The following is a 22,992-nucleotide window of genomic DNA, read 5'->3' as shown; positions in this document are numbered from 1 at the left end:
TGTGAGTAAACTATGAACAGTTTGACCATATTTAATCGTTTTCTTGTTAAAAATAAATAAATCTAACCCTCAATATTGTCTGCTACTTGATAATTGATAACTGATAACCTATTACAGAAATTGGTGCAATATGTTACCAAAATATTCCTTTAATTTCATAAAATAAGTATTATTCACGGAAATATTTAATTATCAATACACGATTTGTTAAACAGCAACTGAAAGAAAGACAGTATATATATACTAGTAACTTTACCAACAAAAAAGTGATTTTAATCACAAGCCTCTACAAAACAATATAAAATACATTAGCCAAGTTAGTGTTAGTTTTATATGTAGCATGCGAAAACCATGGAGCAAGCACATGTGACAGGAAAAGACTTGAACAAGATGAAATCTGATTGGCTCAGAATGAAGTTAAAATGTTAGTTGGATGGCCAATCAGTAACTAAAAATAGAACACTCACCACTTCCCAGAGTTTATCCGTCTTTAACGACCACAGAAAATACCAGTAAACTTGTATAAGTCGCATACATTATTAAATCAATCTGGTGTATTTGTATAAACAATTATTAATTCTAATTATTAATGCAACTGATCAAAATGTAAGTATTAAAAATCTAGATATTAAAATAATTTTTGATAATTGTAAAGACCAATATATTAAACCAAACTGTAAATATAATTGTAAGTTTATTATTAATTAATTCTTTAATAAGTATTAAATTGGTTATTAATCAATCTTTGATGATTTCAAAGAAGTTTTATTTATTAACCCCAGCTTTGATCATTTTAAAGTTGATTTTTAACCTAAAGATACATGTAAATGTAAAATTGATTGTTAATTAATTTTATCCTTCATAATTCAACTGCATGTATTAACTTAAATGCTGATCACTATAACACCATTGTCAATTCCTTGATTTTATTAAAGGGAATTATTAATTGAATAAGGAAACCGTCAATCAATGCACTGTATTTCTGGTAGAAACTTCTATAGACAATTTGTTTGAATGTTTTTTAATATGAAAAATATCTACCGAATCGATGTTAAATGGTATTTGTTGAGGCTCTGCCAAGACAAATACCAATTAACTAGACACGGTTAATATTTTACATATTTAAAAAAATGAGTAGCAAATGCTATTTATCCTGTAACATTTCTACAAAGAAAATTTAATTCAATATTTCTTAAATCACAATTCTAATTTAGCCATAATCGTTAATAGCATGATGTCATCTCGAATGGCATAAATATAGTTTATCAAGATGTTACTCTCAGGTCTTGTTGGCTTGTAAACAACTGATAGCAAAAAGGATATTAACCAGGTTAATAAACCAAACTTTCAAATGGGTTTATGGCATGGATATTCTGGGTAAGCACGGATCTTACACTTGAAAAAAAACCCCATAAAATTCAAGGACATTTCCAGGACTTTTCCAGGACATTTTGTTTTTCCAGGACATGAAATGTTCAATCAATGAATATTTTATAACAAATTGTTCTCTGAATTTAGATAAGTTATGAGGACAACAAAAAAAAAGATGCGAAAAAAAATAAACCACCAAATATTTGGCCTAAATTTCCGGGCCACAATAAAATTTAATGCTTTTTCCAGGACATTCCAGGCCTGGATTTAAAAAAAAAAAAATCAAGGACATTAAAGCTAGGATGCGTAAGAACTCTGGTAAGTTAAAAGATAATGTTTCTTGCCTAGAAGTAGAATGTTCGTGTGTGTACATCCGGTGTGTTTCTCACTGTCTTAATGTTTTCAGACTGATCTAGATATTAATGGTTTGATGAGACTGTTTAGTAAGTGCCAAATTTCAACGATACTAGATTTTATTTTCCTAAATCCATTCAAAAATAACTCTTTTTCTCTCTCTTATAAGTACTTTTAGAAATACTTCCTTTTGCATTAACAGTATTTTTTGTCATTCAGAACTCTTCAAGTGATCACAAACATAAGCGCAAACAAAAAATCTGAAAAAATCTGAACATCTAGCTGATGGACTTGTGGGAGATTATGCACTAAGAAAACAATTTTTCCAACATCCAGATGAGAACAAATTAATATTTGAAGAGAAAAAAAAATGATAATAATAATAAAACAAAACAAAATAACCCAGTTTAGCCAGAAATATTCTACAATGTTGCAAGAGAACCGTGCACCATAAATCCAATCTTTTACAATCATAAACATTTATCAACTCCGTTTTTACACTATATTACTACATGTACACATACAGGGCATTTTGGAATTAATCACTGACACATACAGAGCCTCGTTTAACCATGGGACTGAGTGGCAACTATACTGCCCACTAGAGCATTACTGCCATGCACTAACACAATAAACTGGGAAATGGCAGGGTTTACACTGAAGACCATAAAATATTAGCAATTTGGTAAATTTGCTATGAAAATCTATAGTCAAATTTAAGTTGCAGTTAGACAAACAGCAAAAATCTAACTCATGGTCCATTCATTGACGTGCTGAGGTAGCTTGCATGTCTCAATGACTCGGAGAGTTATGTCAGCTGGAGTATCAGCTCCTGGTAGGGTCACCAAGCTGGACTGGTCAAAGGGTAGAGACTAGACTAATATGGACCAGACAGACAGAAGATGTGAATCAAGAAAGACAACTATCTAGGAGAAGCAAACTCCAAAATCAAAACTGGGCTGGAGAGGTTGGTGATCAACAGCTTAAACCCTAAGTGGGTAGTAGCTTATTTTATTATTAAAATGTGTTTAGTCCTGATGTTTGTAAACTAGAGTAGAGCGAGCACCTTCTGGCATGATGCTGCCCTGTACCAGGACAGACAATTTATCAGAGGATTTTTCTCAGGGTAACACTATTTCTGACACTACCCCTTGAACTGAACCGTAGAGGCCTGTTTTCATTCCGCAGTTTGGAGGACAATAGTGATGTTCTGCTACAGTAATTTATAGTTTGTGCATCAAAATGGATAATATTTTAGAGACTATACTTCTTTGAGTTATTTTGTTAGCACATACAGGATCACCAGTACAGCACATTTTGTGAGCTAAGCACACTTGATTTTGGTCGTTATGGGGAAGTCTAGGGGCCTAATTCACAAAGGTCTCTTAGGCTCTGCTAGACAACAAAGCATCCTCTTTGCAAGTCTTTTGGCATTGCACTGCGATATTGCAAAGTTGCGAGAGTTTAGTGAATTAGGCCCCAGATCAGCAAGTTTTGATTCTGCCTATTCAAAATTTCTTAACAAGGCTCTGAATATATATATATATATATATTTTTTGAAATTGATTATTAATTCAATTTGATTATAATACACTTTAATTGAAGTCAAATATCTGTTAGCAATAAAGTTAACTGTGTATACCGCCAGTATTAACTAGATTTATCTGTAACACCAGGGTACAAGATCAGCAAATAATACTTTAAAGTTTAATTAATTAACTTTATTTATTTTGCTATATGTTTTACATTATTGCATATATTATTTTATTTATTTTAATTTATTTTAATTATGGTAATTAATTTATTTATTTACACATTTTATCAAAATATGAAAAGAAAAAAGACTCATTCAGAACTTAATTTATTATTAAATATTCACTTTTAAATATATTTCATATGATTTTTTTTTTTTTTTCGAAAAAACAAATACTTGAAAAAAAAATCTTCACAAACTACATGTATACCATTTATTTTACAACGCAAATATATATCAATTTCAAAAAGCAACATACATGTAGGTATAGTACTGTTTTGACAATCATTTATCAAAATATATTAAAACGTAGTACAGTTAATTTAAAATAAACTAAGTACCTAATTTTCAAATGTATTATACCATTAACAATAAATAAAATGAGTTTATGTTTAATAAGAATAAAATGATGCTATTGTCCAATGTACTGGTATATGAACTGAAACATGTTAGTAAATGAATTGATGTATAAACATGCTAATTTTCTAAATTTAGATATCTTTCTTTGTCGATTAACATACAAATTATGTTATTTCTCTATGGAGAAAAAGAAATGGACATGGTTTGCAATGTTTTCTATTTTAGAAACATTACACTAAAACACTGGTAACATAGTTTACAAATAATGTTTTTGAATTAAAAGCTTATAATACATGTATTTTAATGTTACATCTTTATTTTATACAATAAATCATACTGAATAGAGCAAAACTAAAATGCTACAAATACTAAGTAAATACATGTATACCTGTAGGAATTAAAAAAAAAAAAAAAACAATTTAAAAAAAAATTAAATTTCTTTTTACAATTTTAAAATAATTTCATGTCATTATAAATGTGGAATGAATTACATAACTGGAGCACATTTAACAATCCAGTATGTCTACTTACGCACAATGTCCACAATGATTTAAAAATGTTACACTGTATGTAAATAAAGATTGATATTGGCAACAGGTTTTCAGCCCTAAGTGGATTCCAGGGACATATTTGTATGCATGCTTTCCTGGAAGATTTTGTTTAATCAAATATTTGATGCTTTTAGATTTATCTTGAGACAGTTTAAATCATTTTATTTTCCACTATTCTTAAAGGTGTGATTGAAAGCAATGAAGCTGAGCCCACCACCATAGCTCTGACAGCCTACGATGAGTAAATGGATAAATGTGTGTAATATGTGAGTATGATAATTAATCAACATTATAAGCAGTGCTACAACAGATATACACAGATAAATCTACAAAAAGAAACCAGCTTTAGGACATCCTTAAAAAATGTATTATCAAATTTGCTGCAACCTGACCTACCAACAGTTGTAAAAGAGTTGTTCGGGTTACAGCAAATAAAATTAATTGAACCTCGTACCAGTCTCCATTTAACAGTTTCTGTCAATTATATCAGTTCGGCATGACAAAAAGAAAAGGAAAAGTGCTTTAGAACTAACAAAAATTTTCTACGTCTATTTTTATGTGCAATTTGTAAAACAATTGGTCAAGATATTAAAAAAAACAAAAAAAAACAATACTCAGTCATAGTTAATAATTAAAGCCATCTGCTCTTGGAGTTTGACGTTATATTTTCTTATCCTATTGAATTCTGTATTTGTTTATTCTTTTCCTTAACATTTTGTTAATCTACTTCCGTTATGTCATGTACTGGTGTTGTCCATGACTCAATGTCACTCATGTTTTGTCCTCAGCATGAGTTGTCTGTTATGTAAATGAGGGACTGGAATAAATATTTAAAAACATACACATATATACACCTTTACTAGTTGGAGATCCATTTTGTATGTATGTAGAATTTTAAAAATTGATAAAATAATTTTTTAAACCCCATGAGCAGACAACATTCTTCACTGCAGATGACTATTACTGCTTTACGTATATCTTTATTAATGTTTCGACAAATTATATATAAAAATAAAGCATTTTTATTATTTCTAAAACAGTTGTCCTTTTCTTCTTATGTCAAGCTAAACTAGATATATTGACAAAAATCACATAAAATGGTTGCCGGTATAGGCGAATAATTATTTTTTAAGGCTGACCACACAATCAAACGTTAACACACTATAAGCAGACAGATTTCAGTGTATACTAGTATACATGTAGGGGCACCTGAGTGTTGGGCACTTTCTCGCAATCCTGGATAGATAAAAATGTAACAAAAACACTATTTAACACAAAACAAACAAAAAACTTGAGTCTAATTTTTAAAAATCTGTTCAGGGGTCGAAATGTTTACATGATGTAATACATTGTTAACATATTCTACTGTTCAACACTGAAGAGTATTTCAGCATTAAAAAAAAAAGAGAGAGAAAAAAAATGATCACATTTCTTAGCTAAATCATTACTGTAACTTTATCTACTGCAGGCTACAAATAAAATGTATATGCACACATTAATTTTGTAAATAAGTATTCAGCGACTCACTGATAAACAACTACTTCACTGAACCTTTGTTTCTATTTGCCTTTTCACAATATTTCTAGTATTGTAAAATCATCTAAAATGAGACTGACTTGATAGAATTTGTCCAATCATATAGTTTCTCAATTTTATTAATATTCTACAACAGAACAATGTTAAATTTGTTGTTCTTTCATTTTAATATCTAAAATTCAAGGAAATTAATGTGAGATTAAAAATTAAAAAGTTAACATGAACATAAAACTCCGCAACTTTATAAGCAATAAAATCTATATTTACATAATTCAAGAACTTTACAAGCACCATCTTGAAATTCAAGCACTTTTCAAAGTCTGCATATACCGTGTAGCTAATTGCAACTATTAATTAAGGAACTAAGAAAATTTCATTTACAGGGGTTTTTTTTACTTGGAATAGTATATAAAATCTCTGCAAATATAAAATTGTTTTTAACATTCTAGTTTGTAGCAGCCCAAATCAGGTTGGGTGTTTTTTGCATAACAAATCACTTTTTTTGTGTTACTGTGTCAATTACAATATATATACTTAAGGATTAACCATATTTTTCAGTCTATGGTAACAGAATTATTAACTAAAGGTGTATCTGGTTTGGAGAGGCTTGGTTTTGTGCTGATAACTAAAACAGATCATGATCGAATTCTGGTTTACTGAACGTCCAGTTTTGAGGGGTTTTGTTATATTAAAATGTTTTTAAAGTTACAAACTTAAATAATTTTTATGGTTAGAAATTAGTAATCATAGCTTAAAATGCAGCCGTCTACATTGCAACAAATCAGTCCCATATGCAACCATTTTTTTAATTTGGTCGACTAAAACATTTCAGTATTCGAGATTAATGGTATCCCGATATCCCGGGGATACCAGAATTTAATTTTGGATACCAGACTTCAAGAACCCAGTATCCCACCAGGATGCCATATAATACTAAATTTTCAGGTGGAATACCAGATTTTGAAATGTTAGTATCCAACTGGGATACTGCCCAAAAAATTTTAATCTCGAACACTGCTATCTATATAAAAATATAAGTAGCCACCATCTGGCTCCTAAATAGAAAAGTTAACATAGAGGGCTAAAATGTCTCGAGGCGTTGTTCAACAATTAATGCAAAAATGCTAAATCTAACATATTTTATACCCTACCTCCTTCCATGTACCAGTAATGTTTTGTAACACTAAGACAGGGCTTCTAGATTATGGTAGCCCCACTCCCATGGCTAGTGATATTCAATGTTGGGCTAGTAAATAACTACTATTGCCATGCCCGACGGCTAGTGATTTTTTGGGGTCAAAACTGCAGTTAAGTCCATTTTATAAATATGAATATCCTGCCCCTACCCCATCCCCCCAATGTTAAATGTTTTTAAGCTCTATTTCCCTCTTTAAGCGACATCCGATTATAACTATTATTTAGTAAAATGTATTAACTTAAAAGCAATGTAGAGATAGTGAATTTTTAATTGTGGCTAGTAAATTTTTTAAATCACTGATCCCATGGTTAGTGGATTTTATAGAAATTCTACAAACCCTGCTAAGATCATTGTCTTCTAAACCTACACTCATATGAGTATGTATATACATCCCACATTTACCTGTCACTGTGAAATAATTTTATCAAAATTACTCAGTTTCTGAGGACTTGTTTTATTTTCAGTGGTAAAAAAATTTAAAAAATTTAAAGAACAACATGACCATAACTGGCTGCATTTTACTTCATATGAATAAAAAAAAATAGGACATTATCAGGGTTTCTGCCAGAGGGTAGGAAGGGTTTAATAATGTGTCCTAAAATTGGATAAATTAATGGATATATTTTTATGATTTTTAGAAAAATTATTGCAAAAGAACTACTGTTTAAAATCTGTCAAAGGACATGAAATCCAGTGTACAACTGGAAAAGATTTCAAACCCATATCCACCTACTGAGCCTCTTAGGGTCGGTTTTCTTTTATTACATACCCTTAAATTATTTTCAGGCAGAAAGCCTGATTAGGCCTTTGTAATTGTTGAATAGTCCCTGAGGTACTGTTAAAGAAGCATGCCCTTCCCTACATGGATCGAGACTTTTTACTTGCTCCCATGGGTGTCCAGTAAAAAAGATTCTCATTATAATAGAAATATATGTTTTCAAAGCAGCAGCTAAAAAGCACTAAATTTATAGCAAAACAGTTTTTGCATTTATAACTCAAAACAGTTTATCTGGAATTTGAGTAACATTTATAACTTTTTATACATCAGAAAGACCATTAATAATTTTATCTAGAATTTTATTAACAATTTCAATTTTTTTATATATCACAAAGACTACTGATAATTTTATTTTTCCACTTCCTCGCATTTTATCATTCAAAACAGTTTATCCGGAATTTGATTAACATTTATAACTTTTTATACATCAGAAAGACCATTAATAATTTTATCTAGAATTTTATTAACAATTTCAATTGTTTATATATCATAAAGACTACTGATAATTTTATCTTCCCACTACATGTAAATGTAGAAGGAAAGGTTACCACTAATTACATATGTGCTAATTGTTGTTTGAACCTCAAAAAAAATAAAGTAATTAATGAATGTTTATTTAATGACACCCGAGCACAAAATAAATATATTGACTACTGGGTATTAAATGAAATTAAGCACATGAGAATGTTTATTTACATTTTAAAAATGTAAAATTCTATAATTATGTATTTTTTTTTCTAAAAAAGGGTAAAGAGCTCTTGAGAAATATACATATCACAGATAAGTATTTAAAAAATATTTTAAAATTAGAATTTTTTAAAAACTTAAAAATTAATTATGGCTGGAATTTAAACATTCCCTGACAGTTTCTCGCCAAATATTATCTCAAAGATATGTGACATTAATACATGTAATAACATTTCGACCCATGAAGAAGATGTTTTTTGAAAACAAGAATAGAACAAAACAAATCCTTTCTCCAATGTATATGTTTTATATGCAGTGTTTAAGCTAGACACCGTTAGCTCGTTGATGCTTTGAGTTTATGTAAATACAATAACAAAATTCCATTCTTTTCAGCACAACAGAATGCATCAACATAAATATTCATTATGTTAAATTTCAAATTAATATTTTGCAAAATTCATTATAAAGTATATAAATTTGGGAAATTCAGCTTAAATTTAAATTTGACAATTAACAGCATTACAGTGACCATGTCTAAAATAATTGCCTTAAGTTAAAATGTACCATAATATTACAAACCAATATTATGAAATAAACTCAAGGATTGAAAACATGATACATGTAACTCAAGGAAAAACTTAAAAATATTAAAAACCAAAAAATAACAAAATAACAAAATAATAATGAAATAAATCAAACCTAAACTCACAATGTACCAGTAAGTAAAATAGGTTCTGAATTCAACATACACTCAGAAATAAAAATTAACTCAAATACCCCAAAAAACCCATAACTGTTAACCTAAAAATGTAAGTGAAAATGAAGTTGAACTCAAGATATATGTAAGTATAAAATAAACTAAACTTAAGGTATGAGTAAAACTACATCTAGAACAGTTTGAGAAATACCCATTGCCCATGCAGATTATATGTAAGCTAAACATGCACATTACACAGTCTTTGAAATCCGTTAAACACTCCACCTTGGAAACCTATAGAGCAAAGGTATATCAGAAATCAATTACTTAAAGCCATTCAACACTACATGAACAATAAGGAATACTGGAGGCACTTTGAAGCAATGTGTCTCTGTCAATGTTTAGTTAAGTTTAATTTTAATTAGCAAATCCAAATGCAACAAAATAAAGACTAATTAAATATGATATTTTACAATTTAGCTTTTTGGTAAATTTATTATAACATGTCTAGCCAAATTCATTACTACACCCTTTTAAACCTGAGATTTTACTGCTTCTCTTATACTCCTAAAGAAGTATGAAGTTATATAGATGAAATAAACTTTATGGTTTTCAGACAAAGATATTTTGTTATAAGGTTTACAAGTTCAATTTCAATTAGTCAAACCAAATAAAATAAAACTGACTCATTAAATATAATAATTTATGTATTAGCTTTCTGGAAAATATATATATATAAATATAATATATTTGCCAAATATGACATCAGATTGTGCATTTTTCCAAGTAACAGCTTAAAGTCTGCTTTTAATTTTTAAAGAAGTATTCTGAAATCTGCAGTAAATTATGATGTCATATATTATTGTCCGACATCCACCTTATTCACCTGTCAAATATTTTATATCATCAGCTGTTCTTGCTAACACTAGTGTTAGATCAACAATACTACATCTGATTTGATTCTGTAACTGCTGTTTGTTAATTTAAAAAATATATCAGTCGATCAGACTTCTTCTTTTTTTTTTAAATATATAAAATATGTTTTTAGAAGAACCCCCCTCCCCCCATTTGTTTTTCAATAATCAATCATGATGTTTTCTATGCCATATATGCAGTGCTATCCTCCTAAGAAATGAATTCACTTCAATTTTAGCAACTAATGCAATACAAGGATTTTGCTTTAAATTTTAATAACTCTATAGTATATCACCTCTACTAATGACTTTGTATTGCAATATTAATATTTCCATTTAACAGGTATGTAAGCTAAATAGACAAAAATATAGGGTGTATATATTTATTATTTCCAAAAGTGTTATTTTATTCAGCATATAATTAAATTTCCTGATGAAAACACATTTCTAAATCAAAGCACATATTATATATTGCTTTATAATGTACAGGTTGTATACAGCAAAAGCTCAGCATACCCAACATGATAAATAACAGTTTAACAAACGAGATACAGGTAGTACATATAAGAATGTTGAGTACCAGTTTATAGACAGAGCAATGCTTTTTTCCCATACTGACTAGAGAAAAATATAATCATTTCCAGTTGAAAAGCACACTTAAGAAATCACAGAAGGTAAAAATTGTTAAAAATTAGTTTCTCCCTAACCCATATAAATTATTTAACATTCTGTTATATACCTATACACCAAGCAAAGAATGATGTTAGGAAAAATTAGACAAAACACAGAATTAATAAATGAAATTTTAATGACGATGATTTCAAAGTATAAATTATTTGATTATTTATTAATATTATTATAATTGTTATTCTTAAATGTATTATTAATTTAAATACTCAAAATTAATAATTTAAAAAAGTAAATCAATAATACTTTAAAAATACATTGTTTTAACTTCTAGTTTTTATTTTCAAAACAATAAATGAATTTTAATCCCCCAAATAAAAAATTAAGTAACGCTCAAAGATAAAATGGGACACATTTTCTAAACAAAACTGAATATTATACTAGTATAACAAAACCAAACAAAATAAAATGAAATAAAAATGTACAATTAAACAAAAACTCCTACGTGACAATCTAAGTGGCACAATGAATTTCTACATCACCAAGTTACTAAAAGTGTGAACGACATGTATGTGTATTTACGTGTCTGCATATTTACGGTTTTCAAATCTTAGACTTTGACTTGTAACCAAATAAAATTAAGAGATAATGAAACACATACCTTGGGATCAAATTTCCTGAACTGATCTAGACCAAGACCTAAAACAAACAAAAATTTTAATTAAAAAAATAAATTAAACATCAATGGTAAATGTTTTACACCAATTCAATTCCCATTAGTAAATTTTTTTAAATTTGCTTTCTTTCCTTCTTCCGTTCTTTAACTTTTTCTCTTTTTGCTTTCAGCTTCACTGTTAACCTCGTATATCACAAAACTCGAGTTTCATGTACATGTATCATTGTTTATTATTCCCGTAACAGTTGTAAAATAGTACATACATGAAGGTATCCATATCGTGAGGTAACATCATTTGCCTGTAACACGATTGTACAGTACCAGGACCCCAGCTCTGACACGACCATATTTCATTTTGGGAACCGTACTAAATTAAATGTTTTAAAATTCGAATAAACCTGATAAAACCTCTTAAAGGTAGAGTAAACTCAAATAAGAGATTTATGTGTTGGAAAGATGCATACCCGGACCACCAACACATACTGACACTTTAACAAATTAAAAACACGTAATTTTAGAGTTAATAAAAAAAACTATGATTATTCATGCTAAGTGGGGGCAGCCATTTTGTTTCATTTTTGTGACGTCCGGTGGTATAGCTTCGGGTGAAGTGACGTCAGCTCCGTCCATCTGCTCTATGCACAGTGTAAACAAACGCTCTAATTTACGACAAGGCACTTCGCTTTCATCAACCTGACTTGTAAAACAACATAAATCACTTGATAGTATAATAAACTATTTAACTAAATATATTTCAATTTGCATCAATAGAACGAAATGGAGTTGTAGTATTTTTCTTTTTTTTTAAATCCAAAGAAAAAAATGCATATTATTAAGCCTATTGGTATGCTACATTCAAGCAAAAACAACCACTCACGATACCCAAGTGATAATTTTATTTTCTTTGGGACTACGTAATTTTGTGATTTTAGATGGGAAATCAAGGGTTTTACAGAATTACTTACAGTAATAAAGCAAGACGGCTGGTCGATTATGATTAGAGGGATGTCCGTGCAGTTAACGCAATACCCTGTGATCTTAATAAAAGAGGCACGTCTTTTTAGTGTTTTTAGACACAGTGTCTGGGGACCGTCTAAATAGACACCTGCCAATCAGGAACTACAGGTACAGACCACGGAAAGAAAAGACCAATTAACCAAGAAAACATTCCGATTATTATTTCAGTGCGTGGGTTAATTTATGTACAAACCATAATACAGTTATTTCAACACTTTGACAATGGTGGTTTATTTTGTATTAAAAGTAATATATAATCAGGGCATAAAATTTGGCACGAACGATTTTGTCGTTTGTCTGTCGGTTATAAATGCAAAACCAATATCAACATAAACGACCGATTGTTCGTGCAAAAGCTGTAATCGTTTTTCAGAAAATTTAAAAAGACGTGTTGGTTATTTTGTTTTCACTGTTTTTGGAAGAAAATAATAAAATAACGGGCCTACATTGCATTATTAAAGCTCAATGCTTCCGGGAAATCCCTGTCTATTATCATTTTATTCAGATTATTGTTTGGCACCAATAAGTACTCCACTGTAAAAAAAAAATTATGGGGTTGTGTGTTTTGTAATGCAAACGGGCAGCTTTCAAGTTGGTTCTAGCATACATTTTTTAAAACTTTTTTTTTTTTTTTGTATTTATGATAGGACATTTGATGGAGAAAAGCTACAAAATTTGTTCATATTGCATTCTCGTTTAATTGCCGTGACCCATTAAAATTTGCATTTGTATCTGAACTGCTGAAGAAAATCGTTCGTGTAAAACTGAAACCACACGAACGACATGTCAGTTGTCTAAAAAATTCAAACTGTATACCCTGTATAATTGTTACTGGCTTACTGGGATGACTATTATTACAGAATATTGCGATGCATCCACAAAAATCAGGTATGTTTTGTTTTTTCAGTTCGAAGACTAATTCCTGATGTGACACGTTAGGTATTACGTAACGACCAGCTCGCCAGAGGGCGTATTCACTGGGATGGTACAAAATGGCTGCGCCCGTTATATATAATAGCCGTCACATTTAACCGTTTTGTTAATTAACTATACGACTATACTTGTTAATATTGAGCAATAATGTTCATTATATATCGTTGAATATGCATAACAGGTCAAATGCCTCGATTGTCCCTTCCTTTAAGCAAAGGAATTTCTTTTGTTGTTTTTTGTTAAGATAATATAGTGAGCCAGCCTTTTTGAGATATGAACCACAATGGAGTTAACACATACATGTAGGCCATAAGCAACATTACCTGTTCTTTAGATTTACTTATAATTATTTAACCCAATAGGCATCAAAATAAGAATAGAAGGAAGGAAATGTTTTATTTAACGACGCACTCAACACATTTTATTTATGGTCAGATATATGGTTAAGGAAGACACAGATATTGAGAGAGAAAACAGATTGTCGCCACTTGATGGGCTACTCTGTTTGATTAACAGCAAGGGTTCTTTTATATGCACCATCCTACAGACAGTATAGTACATACCATGGCCTTTGTTACACCAGTTGTGGAGCACTGGCTGGAACAAGAAATAGCCCAATGGGTTCACCGATGGGGATCGATCCTAGACCGATCACACATCAAGCGAACACTTTACCACTGGGCTACATCCCACTCCCGAAATAAGAATAGGACCTGGTAACATATAGGTTAAGACACATTTATCAAGTTTACAATGCCCATTATCTTGACCAAACATGCTGACGTTTTGCTATTCATTCATTTTACTCTTCTTCTTGTATTAATATTTGTGTGCCCAGTGGTACAGCGCTCACTCAGTGCAGTCGGTGAAGGATCGATTCCTGTCTGTGGGCCCAGTGGGCAGTTTCTCGTTCCAGCCAGTGCACCACAACTGGTATATCAAAGACTGTGGTATGTACTACCCTGTCTTTGGGATGGTGCATATAAAAGATCCCTTGCTACTAATCAAAAAGAATAGCCCATGAAGTGGCGACAGTGTGTTTCTTCACTCAATATCTGTGTGGTCCTTAACCATATGTCTGACGCCACATAACCGAATATACAATGTGTTGAGTGCGTCGTTAAATACAACATTTCTTTCTTTTTTTCTAATACTTATGTAATTTATATTTAAACAACACACAATTGATCAAAATTTATTATGCGATGGTGATCAAAACAAAATTTGGAGAACAAAGTACCGTTCTCTACGTTCTTCATTATGTGGTAACCTCTTGGAAAACTGAATAATTGTTCTCGACTTATTTATACTGGATGTTGGACGAATTTGAAAAATATTATCAAAACCTATCAAATAGTAAGTAATTTCTGCTGGTTGTGCAAAGGTAAAAAATGTCAGTACACCCTATTAAACTGACCAAATTATTATCAAACAGATAAGACAACTCTAATGACATTTTGACAATAATAATAAATATTTAGACAAAAACAGAAAATTTGAGGTGCTTTTTTTTGGGGGGGATGGGGTTTCCCTGAAGAAAATTTCCTTTTTATTACAGATATTGTTCTCTATGCTGACCTAATTTAAACTGAGTGAAACAAGATTATAAAGTATACAGAAAAACAATCACACTTAAAATAAATGGTTTTTTTGCTTAATCAAAAAAATTAGGTTATGTTTCTTCAACTCATCAGTCAGAATTTTCACTCTCATTTCACAAGCGGACTAGTACTTTCTGCAGCGCTAATGTATGACTAATTATTATGCTAAAAATGTTTTTTTATTTATAAATTAATATGTTACACATCCTAGAAAAAAAGAGGTTATATACTCCTACTTGCCTTCTGGTTGTTTCAAACCTGGAGTGATGGACCTGACAAAATCTTCGGGAGTCATGAATACCTCCCACTCTCCATTCTGCTGATGAACCTTCAAAGTGGCAAAATAGCGGAAAACCTTGTCGGGCGTGGAGTACGCTCGAATGCGGTCCTCGTATCCAATGATCTGAAACCGAAACCATAGGCCAAGACATCAGACGTTGAAACTAACACTCGTTCCCTTACTCCAGGGCTAGGGGAGTAGAACTTGCTGGGGATGAATACAATACAAATTATTCTAGTCCCCCAGGTCATGCAGTTAAGATATTTTCCAAAGTCATTATTATGCGGTCATATACTATAGGCCATTTCATTTAGAAATAACATGAGAACAATCCATTGCTCTCCTGATATTAATTCCAGGCAAGACATTTCAAATAAGGAGAATACAGATTTCTACGTTAAACGGAAAAAGTATGTTCTTTGGAAACTAAAAACCCCTTACTTTCATCCAAAACTAGTGATTTTTGTTTTATTTGGGGGTTTTGTGGGGGGGGGGGGTTGCAATTCCTTGTGTCTAGGCACTAGGGCTGTTCTCTTTACAAAATTTCGTAAACATTTAAACGGAACCTATTAAACGAAACGATATTGTTTAAACGGCCATATATTTAACTATCTAGTAACTAAGTGTGATCATTGTAGATACAACACACAAAATTACTAGGAATAATACAGTAGGTCTATATGATAATTGTTTCTTAAACATGTATACCATACTTCAACTTTACAGAAATCATGCAGGGTTGAATAATGAAGTATATTAACTTTCACTTAAAATCTTCGTTCAACAAGCTTTTGTCCTTTTTTTTTCCTTTATTCCTTTTTCTTTCTTTTTTTGTTTAATTTTTGGACTAAGTTGATTTTATCGCCAATTAAACTGAATACATCATAGTTTAACATAAAATTGTCAATCGCGAGTCGCGAATATTATTGAATGTAGTACTATGACTATCTGAATGTGACAACACATTGGAGTATTTCCTGGATAACAGTTAATAAAACTGCATATTTCACGATATGACATAGATACTTGAAAAATAGTTAATATATGACATATAGCTAAAGAATTTTATGTTTAAAAACAACATTTTGAGAAAAATAAAAATCATAGCTACCTTTAAAAAAAACCCAATGGAAAGAAAGAAATGTTTTATTTAACGACGCACTCAACACATTATTTTACGGTTATATGACGTCATACATATGGTTAAGGACCACACAGATTTTGAGAGGAAACCCGCTGTCGCCACTACATGGGCTACTCTTCCGATTAGCAGCAAGGGATCTTTTATTTGCACTTCCCACAGGCAGGATAGCACAAACCATGGCCTTTGTTGAACCAGTTATTGATCACTGGTCGGTGCAAGTGGTTTACACCTACCCATTGAGCCTTGCGGAGCACTCACTCAGGGTTTGGAGTCGGTATCTGGATTAAAAATAACATGCCTCGACTGGGATCCGAACCCAGTACCTACCAGCCTGTAGACCGATGGCCTACCACGACGCCACCGAGGCAGGTCCCCCAATGGAATTAAAAATATATATACTGCAATTATTTTAAAACTGAAAGTACTAGATACCTTTTGTTTATTATTAAACAACTATATATTATTTACTTATTAACAAAAATGAGAAAAAAATATAATGACCAGTCATATATAACACATGATATTTTCGTTTTTAAACGTTTACAAGTTTAATCAATGTTTAGATGGCCTAAACGAAACGATACTGTTTAAACATGTACACGTGACAGCCCTAATTGTGTCCTACACTATACTTAAAGTACCTTTCGATCCCGAAATCCAATTCTTTGTTTTTTCTTCTTTGGATTTTCGTTTTCTTTATCCTTCATGATACTCTCATTCTGACCTTCAACCTCAGGTGAGGCAGCATCCACTCTAAGCCATTCAGCAATTAAGGAAAAACTGAAAAATCACATCTCAGTTATAATACTGATCCAAATGGTTTTTACCAGTATATTTCCTAATATCCAATGTGCATTACTTATCACATCTAAGTTAATATTGCCCTAAATGAAAAAATATGTTTGCCTTTATAATTCCAAATGCCATCTTGTTTTATGTGTAATAGTGTTGTGCATATTAAAGAGATGTGAACTGGCGGCCTAATATCCAATGTGTATTACTTATCACATCTAAGTTAATATTGCCCTAAATGAAAAAATATGTTTGCCTTTATAATTCCAAATGCCATCTTGTGTTATGTGTAATAGTGTTGTGCATATTAAAGAGATGTGAAATGGCGGCCTAATATCCAATGTGCATTACTTATCACATCTAAGTTAATATTACCTCGCATGGATAAATGTTTTGAACCAGTATAATTCTAAATGCATGTATGTGATACCCATTTAAAAATAAAAGCTGAAATGGTCTTTAAAACGCTGAAGAATCTGTACTATATTTAAATAAATGTAATTTTTCAGCGTATCAGATCAAATCAAATCTACTTTGTGAAAACTGCATGATGAAATCCAATAAAAAACTAAAAAGTCTGTATCTCATAGGATTGCAGTTGTGGGACACAATAACTTTAAACTGTTGGAAAAACACTCTCAGAATAGTAATTTCCCATGACAATTAATAGCCAATGCCGTGACGTTTTTAATTCTCCGTGACGCGTTTTTGCTATGGACTGACTATATTAGATTATTTTTGTCCATGTCATGTCCTTTTTGCCGTAGAGATTTTCTTAAAGAAAGAAATGTTTTATTTAACGATGCACTCAACACATTTTATGTACGGTTATATGGCATCAGACATATGGTTATGGACCACACAGATTTTGAGAGGAAACCCGCTGTCGCCACTACATGGGCTACACTTCCGATTAGCAGTAAGGGATCTTTTATTTGCGCTTCCCACAGGCAGGATAGCACAAACCATGGCCTTTGTTGAACCAGTTATGGATCACTGGTCAGTGCAAGTGGTATACACCTACCCATTGAGCCTTGCGGAGCACTCACTCAGGGTTTGGAGTCGGTATCTGGATTAAAAATTCCATGCCTCGACTGGGATCCGAACCCAGTACCTACCAGCCTGTAGACCGATGGCCTAACCACTACGCCACCGAGGCCGGTAGATTTTCTTAATTGCAGGGGTTGAAAAGATGTAAATTATATCATCAATGCCAGTAATTATGTTATGCTTGAAATTACATAGGTTTGTTTTCTCATGTAATTTGTTAAAGTATGATTTACATGTACACTGTAATAAATTTTAAATCATAATTTTAATCTGTGCATGTATCTCAAGCCTTCCAGATTCTTATTAAAGAAAGTACCATAACATACATTATGAATCTGATTTCAAGACTAATTTCTAAAACTGCTTCTCAAGTTCTAACATTTGCTTCCAGTCATATTTAAGAAGCAAAGATTACTTCCCAATCCACAAAATTAATTCTGATCCTTGTAAAGAATGGTCTAGGATCTATGTATGATTGCAGGTTAAACATTCGCCAATTGCAAATTTTGAAAAAATATTGCGAAATTTACTTTAAATTGGCGAAATAATTTTATGTAATAATTGATATTTTGTTAGAAGATAACTGTGTTTCTGCAATTTATTAAGTTTAATAGATAATTTGGTGAAATTGTCTGCTCACTCAGAGCTATCCCTGCTAATATTACATTTTGGCCTCTTGTGACCTGTAAACTTACATATCAAATCCAAAAAACAGGACCAATGCAACTCCAAGAAAAGTGCCATATACCATTGAAAGCTTTGACACTGGTTTAGTCTTATGACCGAAATTGGAATAAGTCTTTTTTCTGGCAAACTCCCAAGATGTAAAATGTATCTGTGCAGTTGGAATCACAAAGCCAGATTTAGATGCAACCAATGGCAACTGCAGTGGCACCACAAATGTCCAACACTGCTGCCCATGTCTAAGGTCACTCCAGAATGTTACACTCCTTTGGAGAGTCAGTGGTCTCCTTAACTTGTTTACTGAACTGTGTAAACAAGACCGCTGACAACATGGTGCTGCCTGCAGTGCAGACCGTAGCGATTTCTTTAGTCCAGTGGTTAACACAGGTCTCCAAAGCTTGGACCTCCACATGGTAAACACCTGATGCTGTAAATAAAAAAAATTAAAAGTTTTTATTAAAGATGCACTGTATAACCAGTATACCACAATTAAAAAAAAGTATTATTATTTTTTTAAAAACAAAACAAAACAACGCCACAAACATTTAACACAGAGACAAAAACATTTTTAGTTTTTTGGACATTATAAACATAAATGATGATGAGACGAATGGTGAAGCCGCAGTATTTTCATTTTGGTATGGGACTACTTGAAAGGGCCGTGCTCAATGCTTGCTATCAGTTGAACTATCTCGGTATCGCCCGAGCCCGGGGTACACAGAACCTGCAGTGCATGCCGGGTAATCATCCTCCATGTGGGGTCATACACTCGGGAGACACACCCATAATCGCACCCATAAAGTGGGTGAAACTCTGTGTATGTGGCCTTACACCTATCCATTGAGCCTAGTGGGGCACTCACTCTGGGTTGGAGCCGGTACTGGAATGAAAAATCCCCCATTGCCTCAGGTGGGATACAAACCAAGTACCTACCAGCCTGAAATCCGATGGCATAACCACGACACCACCGAGGCTGGTTGAAATTTTTAACAATATGTATAGTGTGTTTTTTCTCGATGTATCAGCATATTGCGCTTATTTTATTTAGTACCTGTGTTAATCACATGTATTACATTTTCAAACAAAAAAAAACAAATAATAGTTTCACTTGTTCAAAATGAGTCTTGATTGACTGGTCTATCATTTTATTAAGTTATACAAAATTAATGAACATGAAGTCAGAGCACTTTATAAATTCTAATAATTGAGGATTGGTCTTCGCAATATATTGTGGTACGTATTGCAATTCAGATTCCTGTATCGCAACACAAAATTTTTGTCAAAACCTATCACTAGTTTTTATAATGTATGTCATTCACAAGGCTATCCTCATGATCCTGTCAAAACATAACTTAGGCCCATCAGGCTTTCTGCAAAAAATAATTTGAGGGTACATAATTAAAACAAAACAGATCGTAATTAATTATTAAGTGCCCCTACTAGGTGATTATCAGTTTGAAGTCTTTTGGGAAGGACTTTCCTTTGGCACTGTTACTAACCCCAACTCTATTTACTATAAGTATTTATGGGTTATAGCGAAAACGGAACTGTGCCAAAACGGCCCCAGGCGAAAACGGAACCAAATTGGACAAAACCGAACCTGTGTTGGCTAAAAAGGCACTAAAATATGTGGACAAAACGGAACCTGCGTTGGCTAAAACGGCACCAAAATCGATGGCTAAAACGGCACCGAAATCAAAACCAAAATTAAGGCATATAAGGCATACACTTTTTAATGAACTTTGTTAGTTGCCTTTGATGACAACTTTATATAACTTGATAAGAAGTCCCAAGCCTCCAAACCATTATATTTTGAGTTTAATTGTAGGCTATTATATAAGAGAAAAAAGATCTATGACTAACCGGATCCCCTTACTTGTTTACTTAACGCACAGCCTCCCAATGTGGAGAGCTGCTATCCATTGAGAACTAATTAGCATAGCAACTTTGTTTCACTAATGACAATGACAATGACAAAGAGATTTACGTGCACATTCAGAGCAAGCTGTTGTAGCACACGCCTATCCTGGTCACAGGGACCGGCCTTGGCCGGTTCCCTCTGTCCAGGACAGGAAAGAGTTGGGGGAGGGTAGTAGAGAGGGAACGCCTGCACTGGCAAGTGCAAGGGAGCACCAGCAGTCCAATGTTGGTGACAGGCGGGGGGTATTTGGTGCTATGGAATTTTGAAAGTCCCGTAGGATTATGTCAAAGAGGAAGAGGTGCGCGTTTACATGAAGGAAATTTGGCGCAATTTTGATGGTCATTCTAATTGAAATAGTGAAGAGAGCCAATAGGTTTTGCTTTAAGTATTCCGAAAGTGGCTCTTTATTATGACCGTCTTGGTGCTGTAGGGTGTCTCCCTAGGTTGCCCATAGGGCCCTTTGTTTCACTGCAGAGATGACCTATTTATGAAGCTGACACAGTACTAGACTGGCTTCAGTCAAATTGGTGTGTAAAGTGCTTTTTTTTGCTCTTTTTTTTAAACATGCACATGCAAATATCTCCATTATAGATGTAAATATTTTTTATAAATAAATAAATAGGCGAACAAAATAAATAAAAGTAACAACTATTCAGCTTGTCAGGTTGAAGTTATCCACTTTCAATATTTTCGCTAGTTCTTTTGCCATTTCAGTTAAAATTGGCCGAGATAACGGCATATCTTTCAGTCGGGCATTCGCAAACCACTCAGAAAGGGCCCCCTCAACATTTGCTACTTTTCCTGTTCTCTGCCGTTTCTATTTGGATTAGCATTGCTGTGATACTGGTTACGAATTTCCTCTCTTTTGGTGGATACTTGAGAAACTTGTGATTGGGAGCATTTGATTATCAAAATATCTATTGACTGTTATTCCAAGTAGGGCCTCGATTAGTGATGTCAAGCATAATCTTAGCATGTGCTCAAGCTAAAAATAACAGTTGTACTGAAGGCACTAATTTACTCTATTACCTTTTTAAACACAGCAACAACTAACAGATCTCATGAAGGAAGTCAGATGTAATAAAGTAAAATGATGTTTATTTATTTACAAAACAAGCAATCGATTGTTGTGTACTTAACCAAGCAAGCTGTGCAGTGAACACCGTGAGCTTTGATGTTTTGTCTGCGACACTCCGGCTAGACGGAATCGGTGATGGGGATTAACAATTAGTTTCACATGTTGAATAATACGATTTTGACCAGCTTTATTCGGCAACAAACCTAAATCATGATTTCCCCCTCCCCCCTCTATTATGTGTGGTTCCGTTTTAGCCAATACAGATAGGTGCCGTTATAGCCACAATCGGTTCCGTTTTCGCCAACCAAAATGGTTCCGTTTTAGCCTGATCCCAGTATTTATAATGTTATTTTTACACGACAGTGCCAAAGGAAAGTCCTACCCTGAAATTATTTACAAATGTACCATGCTCAATATGCATTAAATGGGTTTATTACCTTTACGTTTAAAACGATTTTATCTTTGTGAACTAAACAATATAAGTGTGAACGTGTGAATAAACATAAATGTTATGTTGCTGACTTAGCGGCCAAAAGTTGCTTCGGGTTATTGAAACTCCGAAGCGACGTAGAATCTAAGAATGTGTGGTTCTAAAAACGAAAAGTATTGACATAACGTGGCCCGTGCATTATTGTGAAACATGACAACATAACAATGGATACTAAATGCGTACAGTGTTAATATAAAAATCACAAACGTCATTAACGTTCAGCTCTGCATTGATGAGAACAGTTATTTGTTGTTTGCCTTCCGACAATCATTCGCTTCTGTCACAAACATGATCCACCATGATCGTTTTGAAACCGGTTTCTGTTCCACTTAAGATTTTGTGTATCTAAACCAGTTCTGGCAGGTGGTCAAGTTCGACCGAATAGTATTGCAAGGTCATGGCTGCACTATATCTACACATGTGATCCAAATATTTTTTGCGATGTTTTGTTTTTGTTTTTCTCTTTGGCTTGATGTCAGAGTGAGTGACACCTATCCCTG

At 32.6% G+C, this 22,992-nt stretch overlaps 1 protein-coding gene across 7 annotated transcripts in view; it reads right to left on the bottom strand.

Annotated features, from left to right (window-relative positions):
- Positions 1-22,875, bottom strand: part of LOC121379423 (calcium uptake protein 1, mitochondrial-like) — a 49,634-nt gene extending 26,759 nt beyond the window's left edge. Inside the window, exons 1-7 of one of the 7 annotated variants that reach the window (XM_041508044.1) lie at positions 22,676-22,875; positions 19,015-19,430; positions 17,119-17,257; positions 15,294-15,456; positions 11,488-11,525; positions 9,571-9,579; positions 5,599-5,625 (exon numbers count right to left, since the gene is read on the bottom strand). In XM_041508044.1, coding sequence (XP_041363978.1) covers positions 5,599-5,625; positions 9,571-9,579; positions 11,488-11,525; positions 15,294-15,456; positions 17,119-17,257; positions 19,015-19,415 — 777 coding nt within the window. In that variant the 5' untranslated portion in view covers positions 19,416-19,430; positions 22,676-22,875. Of the gene's footprint in view, positions 1-467; positions 489-5,598; positions 5,626-9,540; positions 9,580-11,487; positions 11,526-15,293; positions 15,457-17,118; positions 17,258-19,014; positions 19,431-22,675 lie in introns of all 7 variants that reach the window. The other 6 variants (XM_041508042.1, XM_041508045.1, XM_041508046.1 and 3 more) reach the window with 6 other exon arrangements.
- Positions 22,876-22,992: the final 117 nt, after the last annotated feature.

The sequence above is a fragment of the Gigantopelta aegis genome, chromosome 8 (genome assembly GCF_016097555.1).
Source record: "Gigantopelta aegis isolate Gae_Host chromosome 8, Gae_host_genome, whole genome shotgun sequence".
NCBI lineage: Eukaryota > Metazoa > Mollusca > Gastropoda > Neomphalida > Peltospiridae > Gigantopelta > Gigantopelta aegis.
The sequence above is the reverse complement of the archived record's forward strand: the minus strand, read 5'-3'. Positions and strand labels throughout refer to the sequence as shown.